At 36.8% G+C, this 13,127-nt stretch overlaps 1 protein-coding gene across 2 annotated transcripts; it reads left to right on the forward strand.

The window, feature by feature from the left end:
- The first annotated feature begins 693 nt into the window (after positions 1-693).
- cdk8 (cyclin dependent kinase 8) lies at positions 694-12,032 on the forward strand. Of its 2 annotated transcripts, none has more exons than XM_059524678.1 (13): positions 694-1,172; positions 3,566-3,641; positions 5,207-5,317; positions 5,410-5,550; positions 6,604-6,661; positions 6,778-6,909; positions 6,990-7,133; positions 7,377-7,446; positions 7,549-7,621; positions 7,701-7,798; positions 7,935-8,013; positions 8,233-8,394; positions 11,328-12,032. In XM_059524678.1, exons 1-13 carry the CDS (start codon positions 1,045-1,047, stop codon positions 11,451-11,453), a joined length of 1,398 nt encoding a protein of 465 aa, XP_059380661.1. In that variant the 5' UTR covers positions 694-1,044; the 3' UTR covers positions 11,454-12,032. The 2 variants fall into 2 exon arrangements, with proteins under 2 accessions (XP_059380661.1, XP_059380660.1); XM_059524677.1 differs by having other exon boundaries at positions 695-1,172; positions 7,935-8,022.
- The last annotated feature ends 1,095 nt before the right edge of the window (positions 12,033-13,127 follow it).

Below are 13,127 nucleotides of genomic sequence, written 5' to 3' on the forward strand. Positions count from 1 at the left end.
GATTAAGCCGCTGTTAAGTTCCATTTAATTACAAAATGTTATAATTTAATAATAATGTTATAATTAGCCTTTATATATTTTAGTATTTATTATTTTAGAGTATTTTGTGTGTGTGCGTGCGTGCGTGTTTGTGTTTACAAGCAACAATGCGTGATTGTTATGTGAAGAAATAGTCAGAATAAGAGTAGGAAGATGTTTGAGATTTTTGAGAGTGAACGAAATGCTTCATTTAAAAAAGCCTTAGGATATATCAGAACAACATCAAATGTTACACGATATAATTATAATAGTGTAGTGTATAAATGTTAAAGTGAAAATGGCATTCAATAGTATTGCTAATAAAGGTAATATTTATAGTAAAGATAACATTTTGAATTATTTTGTTTTATTATACTACTATTTTTATATTATTTGCACTGTTTAACCCGTTACGCTTTGTGAAACTGTTAAATATATATTGTTGATAAACATTTCTCTATGTATTGTAAAAAAAAAAAAAACGTTTATTATGCTTGCAAACAATAGAGATGACAAATATGGTATACAATTTTGTATCAGAATTACAAAAATGTCAATACAAAATATAGTAATAATGTACAGTACAATGTCATCTGAACATACAAATTATCAGAACATAACTAAGACAAATAAAAATAAGGAGAAATGGCCGTGTCTGATTCCTCGCCGTCTGTGGTTGGTAGCGGCGTTCACGACGTTTTGCGACATACCGTTTGCGGACGCTCAACTCTCCCGGGTGAGATCGGATGAGATACCGGCTGAGCGGCGCAGTTGCACAGAAATATCAAAGAAAGCGACTGATAGTCCAATAACACTCTGCACTTTTTGTCAGATCAGAAGCACACGTGGTTCATACGCCGTCTCTGCTGCCCGTAATTGCTCGCGGTAAATGTGGACTCTTTCGCTGACCGGAAAAGCGACGCGAGGGAAGGCAACTAATTGTCTAAACGGGGCTTGAAGTAAGTTGCCTCCCCAGCGGCGCTTTGAAGGGAAGCCACAGCCCGGATCCCCAGCATAACGGTGAAAATGGACTATGATTTCAAAGTGAAGCTCACCGGGGAGAGAGAACGAGTCGAGGATCTCTTTGAGTACGAGGGATGTAAAGTTGGACGGGGGACTTATGGACATGTGTACAAAGCGAAGAGGAAAGATGGGTGAGTTCGCAGGGTGGACTTGTGCAGAGATATGAGGCCTGCGCTGCCGTCGCGTTCAGCTCTCAGGAACCAAAACACACCGTGTGTCGTCCGGTGTTTTGAAGAGACACGTCTCTTGTCTTCAGAGAGAGTTTGATATGTGCAGCTCAGTTTCAGCGAAGGCTTGTTTTGAGGGGATTGTGAATGTGCGTCAGCAGGCGCGAGTGTTGTTGTTATTGACGAGCTCGTGCAGTTACGATGGGCACAGGTGCATTTGATGCAGATTTAGGTTTGCCACATCACGTGTTGTTTTTCTAAACCATATATACCTCTAACAGAAACTACACTTTTGTAATGGCATCTTTAAACAGCTGAATAAAGTGCTGCTCCAAAATCCATAACGTTGCATAAAATCAGCATCTCTACTGGTGTAAAAGGAGGCTCTGATGCTGTTTTACATTCTGTGTGAATGAAATGCAGCATCATATATGTTGCCTTTGTCATTGCAGAAATTTCTAATTAATAGTTTCATATTTTATTTAGACACTTCCATTAAATGTTAGCAAGATTAATATATGCTTTAGAATTGTCAGTTCATGTTAAATAATGTGATGAAATGAAATCTCACATCTAATTTCATATTTAAACCAGTTACATTTATTTCTTTACATTTTTATAGCCTCAATTTTCTGTTGTTTTCCTTTGCAAATACATGTCACCTCAGCTGTCTAAAAAAAAAAGCTCACTTTTTTTTTTTTTTAAAGATACCATTAGTCTCCCAATTTCGTGTCAACTCCATGAATCCATTGCTGGTTGCTTTTGAGATATTTGCGTGAAATTGTGGTTCGCTGCACAGGTTTAGAGGAGGATCTTTTTAGCCTTTTTCAGGTTTCTTTTCCTTTTTCTGGTTTCTCTTTCTCTTCTGCTGCCCTGTTGAAGTATCTCTGCAATTACACTGGTTGCATCAGTAAATTTGGTTTCACTTAACCATTTATGTCAGCAGATGTTGAGGATTCTGACTGGTTGTTATAAGATCAATACAGCTTTGACATGCCGAGCTACATATTGGTTTGGGACGTGTATATAACACTAATTCTGTAAAATATTTCGTTGTTGTCATTAAAAAAAGGCAAATGTTGGGATGTAGAAATTATTAGCATATTTTGATGTTTACAGAAGTGGATAGGTGTAGATTATACTATTGAAAATACAGATGCAAAGGGGAATTAGAAGGTCTGTTTTATTATAAGTCTGTCTGGGGGAAAAGGGAATTGAAATACTTTGCTCTCAATATTTTTGGTAACTTGCCGATAGGAAGATATTCTCTGAAACTTTCTCACACTAGGAGGAAAAACACAGGGATTTTGTCTGTGCTTTTTATCCAAAGAAGGACAAATGATTCCCTTCAAACATGATGATCAAGGGCTGAGAATAACAGTATGACCAGTGTAACCTTCTAGGATTAGATCAGTTGTAACAGTTTTGTTTTATACATTTTCTGAAATTTAAACGCATGCTTTTATCAGGATTTCTATATATAACCAAATTATAATGTGGACTAGTGTCTGTGAATGTTAAACCACAAAAAAGACTGTTATGCAGTTTAACATAAAAATGTACTTAAAGTAAAAAAAAAAAAAACAATATTTTTGATAGAAAAGTTTTGCATTTATTAATTAGAAATTAAAGCTGTGACTTGGGGAATAAATAAAAGACCTAAAAAGTCCATTCTACATTTTACATGTATTGGTAGTTTTTGCTTGGAAAGCTTGACAGAAAATAACCCTCATGTCTGCAGGACAATTGTGATCCTATTGAGGCATCTTAAAAATAGCATTCCTCCCAATTTGCATTTGCAATTCTATTGTCATTAGTGCTATCACAAGATATTTGTCTTATGTTCTTTTAATGATTTTTTGTTTTTCACACCAATTACAAACTATCTTGGCGGAGTAAGAATAGATCTGCTGATGAGTTACTGTAAGTTGGTTCTGAAGTGCGGAGACCCATCAGACAGACCCAAAGCTGGGCTATTAAAATCCAGACTGCCTGGCGGCCAAAGTCTCACTTGAAGTGTTTAAAGATGTTTTTATTCACCATAGAAGCTGATTGTTTATGAGGGGTTTACAGCTAATTTGTTCTCCAGAAACTGGACAGGGCATTGTGGGATTTTATAGGCTGATGTTTTTTGCGGGACTTCATTTCAACATTACCGCACTAGTCATCAGGAGACTTATGAGTTTTCAAAGGTGTGCTGGTAATAAAAGAGTCCAAATCATCTCCTTAAATTCTGCTTGGCCTTTCCCAGTGGATTCTTTCTCTCTACAAGGGGTTTAATGTGATATGTAGGTATAGATTTAGGGAAATGTAATTTACTGAAGAGTAATTGTTGTTGCTGATATGTCTGTTTGCAGGAAGGATGATAAAGATTATGCTCTGAAGCAGATTGAAGGCACAGGGATCTCTATGTCCGCCTGCAGAGAGATAGCAGTAAGTACATCATGCTTTAAACGTGTCTCTGTCAAGAGGATCTTCTTCAAGTAGCTCTGGCACATGCTTTCTTGGTTAAACAAGTTCCTGGAAATATATTTGCAGCATGTGGATACTTTACAGTGTTAAATCTCTGATTAGCTTCTAAGAAATTTTGTATGACTATATTATCAAGTAAAGGGATAGTTCACTTAAAAATTTAAAATTGTCTTTATTTTTTTATCATCCCCATCTTATATAAAACCTGTATGACTTCCATATAATGACGTTCATTCTACTTTCTCACACAAGCATTTGTGTGAGAAACGGGTTGAAATGTAAGCTTTCCTCAACTTGCTTAAAGTGGTTTTTGTCAGTTTCAAAAACAACTCCTGCTTTTGGGTCAGTGAATCAGGGGATCCTGTTCACAAAATAGCTGAATGATTGCACCCAAAATTGAATTCTTCTCTAATATATAAATGCGGTCATTGCTCTTGGATGTGGATGCCTGCTGTTTTGGAACACGGTCCTGTAAGAGTTCTAGGTGGCAGTTATACAGAAATACTTGATGACATACTTTGCTCGGACATTTAAGAATGATCGTAACATTTCAGATAGGGGTGCACGATAAATATCTGCCAATAATTAATGCCTTTAATTAATGTCTGTTATCAACGGCTCTGTGTAGTAACAGCTGCTCTATGGGAAATCACGCATCTGATGGAATTTACCACTGATTAGAGATCCGGCTTTACTGACGAGATGCATATTAATTATCAGCTGATATTTATCGTGCACCCCTAATATCAGATGTTGTGCAACAAGATCGATCCGCTGGTTACCAGAAAGTCGTAAGACTTTTTTGATGTGCATTTGGATCAAAATGCATTTCCATCCCCCAATATTTGCATTAACCATTTTTCGCTCAAGTTAAAAACCACCTAAAGCATGCATAATTTTCTTCTTCTTTTTTTAAATATTTTTTTTATGTGCAATTCTTGTTATTTATTTGGTGTTTCCATAACTCTTTTCTGATGTGATAATTCAAAATGCGCATAAAAACAGGGTAATGGAAACCGCTTATGACCGCATGACTATATGAAGCATTCATACTATTTGAAACAATTTTTGAAAGTTTACTTAGTAATTACTTATTCAAAATAATTAATTTCCGATGCAGCATGATTTGTGTTCAACTAATCTGGTAGTCCAGTGAAGGTGAACATTATTAGCTGTCATTTGGTTTGATATGACTTAAATATAGTCCATGAATCATATGGACAGCTTTTATTATGGTTTTATATAATTTTGGAAGCTTTAAAACTCAATTTTCCGTTTATTGTAATTGCATGGAAAAGAGCAACCAGCACATTTTTCAAAATTTCTGCTTTTGTCTTCTTTAGTCATAAAGGTTTGGAGCAGCATGAGGGTGAATAAACAATGAGAGAATTTTTATTTTTGGCCGAACTATCTTTGTAATAAGCGTTCTTCAGGCTGAAGTGATTCTGTGTACTTTGGGTGCTCTGTAGAGGTCTGTCTCAGCATGTGCTTCTCTGTGTGTGTTCGTTCTTGTTTGCTCCCTGCAGCTGCTGCGTGAACTGAAGCACCCCAATGTGATCTCACTGCAGAAGGTTTTCCTGTCACATGCAGACCGAAAAGTGTGGCTTCTCTTTGACTACGCTGAACATGACCTCTGGGTAACATACAATCAAACACTCATGCACACACACACATAGAGAACTGTTTGTATACAGTACATATCTTGCTGAGGATCTGTGTTTCTTTGTAGCACATCATTAAGTTCCACAGAGCCTCCAAGGCCAATAAGAAGCCTCTTCAGCTGCCGCGTGGGATGGTAAAGTCTTTGCTCTACCAGATCCTGGACGGCATCCACTATTTGCACGCCAACTGGGTCCTGCACAGAGACCTGGTGAGGTTCAATGTGTGTTATATTGAACAGTCAAATGTCTATCCAGATGTAGCTAATTTGTCTTGTTTATCTTTTTTTATTGTGATCATCTTGATGAGTAAAATGTTCTAATACTTGGCTGAGTATTAGAAATCCCATGACAATTTCCAGTAGGTGGCAGCATTTATAAAAGAATTTGTAACTATATCTTTGCCATAACAGATGTATGTATAGAATATAACAAATCTGGTCCGGTTTCTTTATTTCGTTATTAATTTTGGTTTGTTTATTTTGAGGATGAAATTTTTGGGGGAAATTAAAAGTAATTTATTTGCTAAACTGTGTTGTTATGGTTTACTAAAAGCAAAACTATTAATTTTAAAAAAAATTGAATATTTGATATAAAATAAGTTGATGTATTACAATTTTGAAATAAAATTACAGGAATGTAATGTTTTAAATAACGAAATAAAAATTAAAATGACAAGCACATGAGAAATTGCTAAACGTAAAAATTACTAAATAAAGAACGATAACTATAAAGGTAACAATATTAGCTTCCATGCAAGCAGACAATATCATCTGTTTATTCTAAGCGCATGCTCCTCTGCAGCTTTAAATTCTCAAGCTTAATATAGCAGGATAGATTCTGATTGACTGTCAATGTTGTTATCATCGTTCATCAGTTGGAAAGAATCGTTCTGAAAGTGATTCCAACTATATTGTTTCTGTGAGCCTTTGTCGTTATAGCTGCAATGTGGAAAACAATGTTTACAACTATATCTTGGGGGCCTTAATTCAGAATATTTAAAAATATATATTTATTATGCATAATACTGTTGCCAAATAATGCATGAATGAATGAAGAATTTAAAAAAAGAAATATATATATATATATATATATATATATATATATAAGAAATTCTTGCAAAAGGTAGATGCTAATGGAACCAAGAGCCATTTAGTATAGGTATTTATTTATTTTAAATACATCCTGTTCACAAAAGCATCCGTTATCACAATGAAATGAGCGAGGAAGTGTTACAACTCTGAACTTTGATACTTTCACCACAGAAACCTGCCAACATATTGGTAATGGGAGAAGGTCCTGAAAGAGGACGTGTGAAGATAGGTATGACATCAGCTCGGTTTCCTTTCTCTTGTGACAAACAGAAGAGATAGTTCATGCATCGGAGTGTTTTGATGCACAATCATAACTGTTTTTAAAATTCTGTCCCTTATATGCAGCTGATATGGGTTTTGCACGGCTCTTCAACTCACCACTGAAGCCTTTAGCAGATCTGGATCCTGTAGTTGTTACGTTCTGGTACAGAGCACCAGAGCTGCTGCTGGGAGCCAGGCACTACACCAAAGCCATCGGTAAGATGTTTATGTGTGTGTGTGCAAATGCACTTTTTTAAATGTGCATTTTAGATTTAATGGCTTTTTCTTTTCTTCAGATATCTGGGCGATTGGCTGTATCTTTGCTGAGCTTTTGACCTCAGAGCCTATCTTCCACTGTCGACAGGAGGACATTAAGACCAGTAATCCCTACCATCACGATCAGCTGGACCGGATCTTTAATGTCATGGGCTTTCCTGCAGGTATCTTCCACTTGACTCTGAAATCTATACAATTCAGTGAAAACGAAGCCTTTATTTTTTAAGTATTTGTAAGGTTTTATGTGTGTAAGGATGAAACTTGTTGTCAACACTGTTGTCGAATGAATAATTGTTGTTTAATTATTTATATTTGAAGTTAGAGTTTAGCTGAAGTTAATAGTTCACAATGCTTCAGTTCAGTCAGTCGTCCTCCTGATAATCTTTGCCATCTAATTTTCTTCTCAGATAAAGACTGGGAGGACATAAAGAAGATGCCGGAACACTCTACGTTGATGAAAGACTTTAGGAGGAATACGTTAGTTTGATATTTCGTCTTTGACTGTAAAAATATAATACTTATAAGGCATTTAATTGACTAGGGTTTTTGATCTGATGGTGTTTGTCCCTCTTGCTGTAGGTACACTAACTGCAGCCTTATAAAATATATGGAGAAACATAAAGTCAAACCTGACAGCAAAGCATTCCACTTGGTAAGTGGGCGAATAGAATTGCAAAGCTCATATATTCGTTGTCATAAATTCGGCTGTTAACTTATGAACTCCCTTTCAGCTGCAAAAGCTGCTTACTATGGACCCAATCCGCCGAATCACATCTGAGCAGGCCATGCAAGACCCGTACTTCCTGGAGGAACCTCTACCCACGTCTGAGTGAGTGATTTTAAGTGCAAAATCAGCTGTCTGCGTGAATTATTATGATTAGGATTTCTGTATTTTTTTATATAAAGCATGTATACTTGCATATGATGTGTTTAAGAGATATTTTAAAACGCTGTGTTTTGTTTAGTGTCTTCGCTGGCTGCCAGATTCCTTATCCCAAACGAGAATTCCTGACGGAAGAGGAACCGGAAGACAAGGCAGACAAAGTAAGAAATGTGTGTTTTCTCCTTTCGATTATTTCCGTGCATGTGAATGTATTTCTGGCCATTTAATATTTTATGTTTTACAATAATTTAAGAAACAAAATTTGGAGGCTTTTCTCAGCGTAATCGGTTAAGAAATTATTTGTGGTTCATTTGGTCAGCATATTATGCAGTCGGATTACATTTTTAATTGAGAGTTGTGATGTTTATCATGCACTGCAGAAAAACCAGCAGCAACTGCAGCAGGGGAACAACCACACCAATGGGGCGGGGCACACAGGTAACCCTGACAACAGCCACGCACAAGGCCCGCCTCTGAAGAAGGTGAGAGTGGTTCCGCCCACTACTACCTCAAGTGGCCTGATCATGACCTCAGATTACCAGGTAACACATGTAAACATAAACCTTTAACTTAGTCCTTTTTTTTTTTTTAAACAGGCTTGAAAATGATCTTTCTATTGCCTGTCAGCCACAAAAGATGATGCTTGTTCAGTTTTTCCTGTCAGTGACCTAACTATTTAATTTCTTTCTAATATACAATACCATTCAAAAGTTTGGGGTCCTAATATTTTTTTTAATAAAACCTATTATGCTAAAGGCTCAATTTTGCATTAGTCAAAATACAATCAAAATATTACTACAATTTAAAATAACTTTTCTATTTTGCTGTATTTTAAAATTGAATTCATTCTTCTGATGGTAAGGCTAAATTTTCTGCAGCCATAATGCCTGTCTTTAGTGTCACATGATCTTTCAGAAATGATTCTAATATGTTGCTCTAATATTGCTGCTTAAGAAAAACATTTCTTATTGTTATCCGTGTTGAAAACCATTGTTTTGCTTAATATATTTATGATTTTTGTGCAGCGTTTATTTGAAAGAGGAATATTTTGTAACAATGTTTGTTTTACTGTAACTTATTTAACGATTTAGTCACTATAAAAGAATAATTTCTTAAAGCCCAGTTGAATTGTGTGTGTGTGTGTTTTCGATAGCAGTAACTGTAAAGGGACTATTGTAATGGGTAAATAAAATGTTAGCTAAAACAGTCCTAAATACTAAGCTCAGATGAGTTAAAGTGTGTTTCTTATAGCAGTTAAAATCTGCTATAATCATTTTTTATTTAGTGATTTTAATGCGTTAAAGAGCAATTTTAGATTGTAGTGTTCTGCTAACTATAAAAGGGACAGCTGTCATATAACAAGAGAGAAAGGCTGCTTGGCTATAATAGTATGTGAGAGAGTCAGTGGTGATCTCATTGCATTGGTCAGTGTTAGAGGAACTAATCTTACCCTGACAGTCAGCCTGCCCTGGACCAGGTTCGTTTTCCAGCATAAGTTGCCACAGTGACTGAGCTTTATCTATGTTAAATTTGCTTTATGGAACCAAATCATTTGACAATGAGTCAGACTAACTGAAATAACCCTGGCCTATTTGATAAAAATGTTTTATGGAACAGGCCTCGAGGCATTAGAAGTCAGAAGCCACATAAGTTAATTTTATGTGCTATCTGAACCAAAGAAACATCTGCATCACATTGCATAGAATCACGTCACACACACGCACACGTATGTATGTATGTGTATATATGTGTGTGTGTGTGTGTGTGTATGTATATGTGTATATATATGTTATCTATATTCTATTGTGAATAAAATATAAGTTTATGAGATTTGTAAATTATTCCATTCATTTTTTACTCACAATTTGTACAATGTTTGTACACACACACACACACTCACACAAATATATATATTATATTTTATACTTATATTTTATTCACAAAAGAATAAAGATAACATATCAAATGTTGAAAGTGAGACATTTTGAAATGTAATGCCAAATATTGGCTCATTGGTTCAAAGAATCTGGAATAATATCTGTGTGTAAGGGTCAAGGCCGGAAAACCATACTAGATGCCTGTGATCTTCGGGCCCTTAGATGGCACTGCATCACATACAGGAATGCTACTGTAATGAAAATCACAACATGGGCTCAGGAGTACTTCCAGAAAACACTGTCGGTGAACACAGTCCACCGTGCCATTCGCCATTGCCGGCTAAAACTCTACAGGTCAAAAAAAAAAGAAGCCATATCTAAACATGATCCAGAAGCGCAGGCGTTTTCTCTGGGCCAAGGCTCATTTAAAATGGACTGTGGCAAAGTGAAAAACTCTTCTGTGGTCAGACAAATCAAAATTTTAAGTTTATTTTGGAAAACTGGGACGCCATGTCATCCGGACTAAAGAGGACAAGGACAACCCAAGTTGTTATCAGCACTCTGTTCAGAAGCCTGCATCTCTGATGGTACAGGGTTGCATGAGTGCGTGTGGCATGGGCAGCTTACACATCTGGAAAGGCACCATCAATGCTGAAAAGTATATCCAAGTTCTAGAACAACATATGCTCCCATCCAGACGTCGTCTCTTCAGGGAAGACCTTGCATTTTTCAACATGACAATACCAGACCACATACTGCATCAATTACAACATCATGGCTGCGTAAAAGAAGGATCCGGGTACTGAAATGGCCAGCCTGCAGTCCAGATCTTTCACCCTTAGAAAACATTTGGTGCATCATAAAGAGGAAGATGGGACAGAGAAGACTTAAAACAGTTGAGCAACTAGAAATCTGTATTAGACAAGAATGGGACAACATTCCTATTCCTAAACTTGAGCAACTTGTCTCCTCAGTCCCCAGACGTTTGCAGACTGTTATAAAAAGAAGAGGGGATGTCACACGGTGGTAAACATGGCCTTGTGCCAATATTTTTGAGATGTGTTGATGCCATGTAATGTAAAATCAACTTATTTATCCCTTAAAATGATACATTTTCTCAGTTTAAACATTTGATATGTTATCTGTGTTGTATTCTGAATACAATATTGAAATCTGAAACTTCCACATCATTGCATTCTGTTTTCATTCACAATTTGTACAGTCTCCCAACTTTTTTGGAATCGGGTTTGTGTGGGTTTGTGTGGGTTTGTGTGTGTGTGTGTGTGTCATACTATATTTGAAATTGAGCAAATTTAAGCACATATTTTACTTTTAGATTTATTCATTTAATACATTTGTATTCACACTTTCTCTGGTTTTCAAAGTGGACTGTCATCTCAATTGGTCCTCTTGTGGCAAAACCCTCTCAGTCAATCTTCCTCCATGCTTTCTTTCAGCGAGATTCCATTTACATGCATTCATTTGTCTTGAGTGCTTGCTTACGACTTGCTTGAGACCCCATGCATTGTTCTCTTCTGTAGAGATAGTCACGTGTTGCTTCCAAAGCAAACCTTAATGAAAGTTTTTCTGTGTTCCAGCGCTCCAATCCACATGCTGCTTACCAGAACCCAGGACCAAGCACATCATTGCCCCAAAGCAGCATGGGATACTCCTCTACCTCCCAGCAGCCTCCACAGTACTCGCACCAGACCCACCGCTACTGAGTCAGGCCACTCCCCCCTCTCACAGTGCCCAACAGGGAGAATGTACTTAGGGAGGCGGGTGTGGACCTGAGCCGAGCCGAGCCGCTCCACCCACTGGCTTTGCTGTGCAGCATTTCCACCGCAGGAACAGTAACTGTAACCTAACAAAACATCACCATGTCATACAGCCGACATTATCCTCCGCTGACAACAGTAAAAAATGAATAAATAATAGACTTTAAGTGAAAACAAATGAAAAAAGCTGATGAAAAGTGGATATTTGTTCCATTGGTGATAGTTCAAGTCTTTGCTGCAAGTCTGTGATATTTCACGAAAAAGAAAAACACAAAAAAAGCAACAAACATTCTCAATATGTGGTACTGAACAGCTGCACTATGTAGTGAGACTGGTTTGGAGCGAGGTGGAGATCCACCGTACCATCCAATCTCTTTAGCCCCAGTCCTTCTTGCCCTCACTTTTGAAATCCGTTGGCCTCTCCAAGACTTAAAGCTGCTATGTGACTGCCAGCAAAGACAGAATGACGTATGTCAGTCTGTCTGTCTCTCCGTCTGCCCTTATATATACACACACACACACACACACACACACACACACACACGCATACAAATACTGAAGCACTCACTCTTTTAGCCCATTGCTGGGGACCGAATTCTCTGTGCTGGAGCTGCTGACTGAAGCATAATGAGAACCTCTAGTGCCCCCTGCTGGATCATACTGGTAGAAGGCGGTATGAAAGAAACAACAAACTTGATTTCAGTAGTTAATAATTTAATGTTTTGGTTTTATGTTAGGAGAGGTCAGCAACTTCCATTTTGCTGTCAGACCGGCTGTTATGTGTGAAAGATCAGCCTTAGAACTTCATAACAAACGCTGTGTGGACAGCAGATTGAACATGCATTGTACTGTACTGTAATTAAATATTTTACATGAAACAAATATCCTGACAATAAAAGTGGAAGCGTTTAAAAAAAAAAAAAAAAAAAAAAGAGCTGGAAGAGCTTTTATTTGTGTGAGTGCTGACATGCATTTCTGCTGAGATATTAGGTTGCATTATTTATTTTAAATTACATTTTAACAGTTTAGATGAGTCCATTTTCATTAGGAATTATGGCTGTGTTATCTTTCTCTAGAGTTATCTTTGCTCAGCCTGCTCTAAATGTAATCGCCACATTGCACGTTCCCATGATTTTTAGCAGGGCTTCATATTTAATTTATTTCTTGATTGTCTATAGTAAAACTAGCCTTCCTTAAATTTGCTATTTTGGACTGTCTTGGCCTTCTTGACTAAATCCAATTTTAGTTCATTGAAATTTATTGAATTTATATTTAATTACAGTGGTAATTAAGCTATTTTATTAACTAATTTTACATAAAAGTCACATTTATTTGTAACTCCTGGCTGAATGACATCTTAAATTGGACTAAATCTTCAGTTCTGTGACCCAATGTTTACAATTATTTTATTATTATTATTTTATACATTTAGAAAGTTTAATTTATTTTAATGTTTATCGCTCCAAGCCACATTAATCAGGGTTTTAAAATATGCCCAGACATATTGTCCCAGTTTTGGTAACAATCGACCAACATTTTCAGTCAACACTTCCCCCACCACCCATAGTTAGCGGACCTTGCTGTCCCTCGCCCTATTTTAAACCCTATTCACGATTACCA

Source organism: Carassius carassius, chromosome 35 (genome assembly GCF_963082965.1).
Source record: "Carassius carassius chromosome 35, fCarCar2.1, whole genome shotgun sequence".
In the NCBI taxonomy this organism is placed as follows: Eukaryota; Metazoa; Chordata; class Actinopteri; order Cypriniformes; family Cyprinidae; genus Carassius; species Carassius carassius.

Coding starts and splice junctions, on each gene's coding strand:
- cdk8 (XM_059524677.1), top strand. CDS start 1,045: ATGGACTATGATTTCAAAGTGAAGCTCACCGGGGAGAGAGAACGAGTC. Junction 6,662..6,777: donor AAGAGGACGTGTGAAGATAG/GTATGACATCAG, acceptor CCTTATATGCAG/CTGATATGGGTTTTGCACGG. Junction 7,134..7,376: donor TGTCATGGGCTTTCCTGCAG/GTATCTTCCACT, acceptor TTTTCTTCTCAG/ATAAAGACTGGGAGGACATA.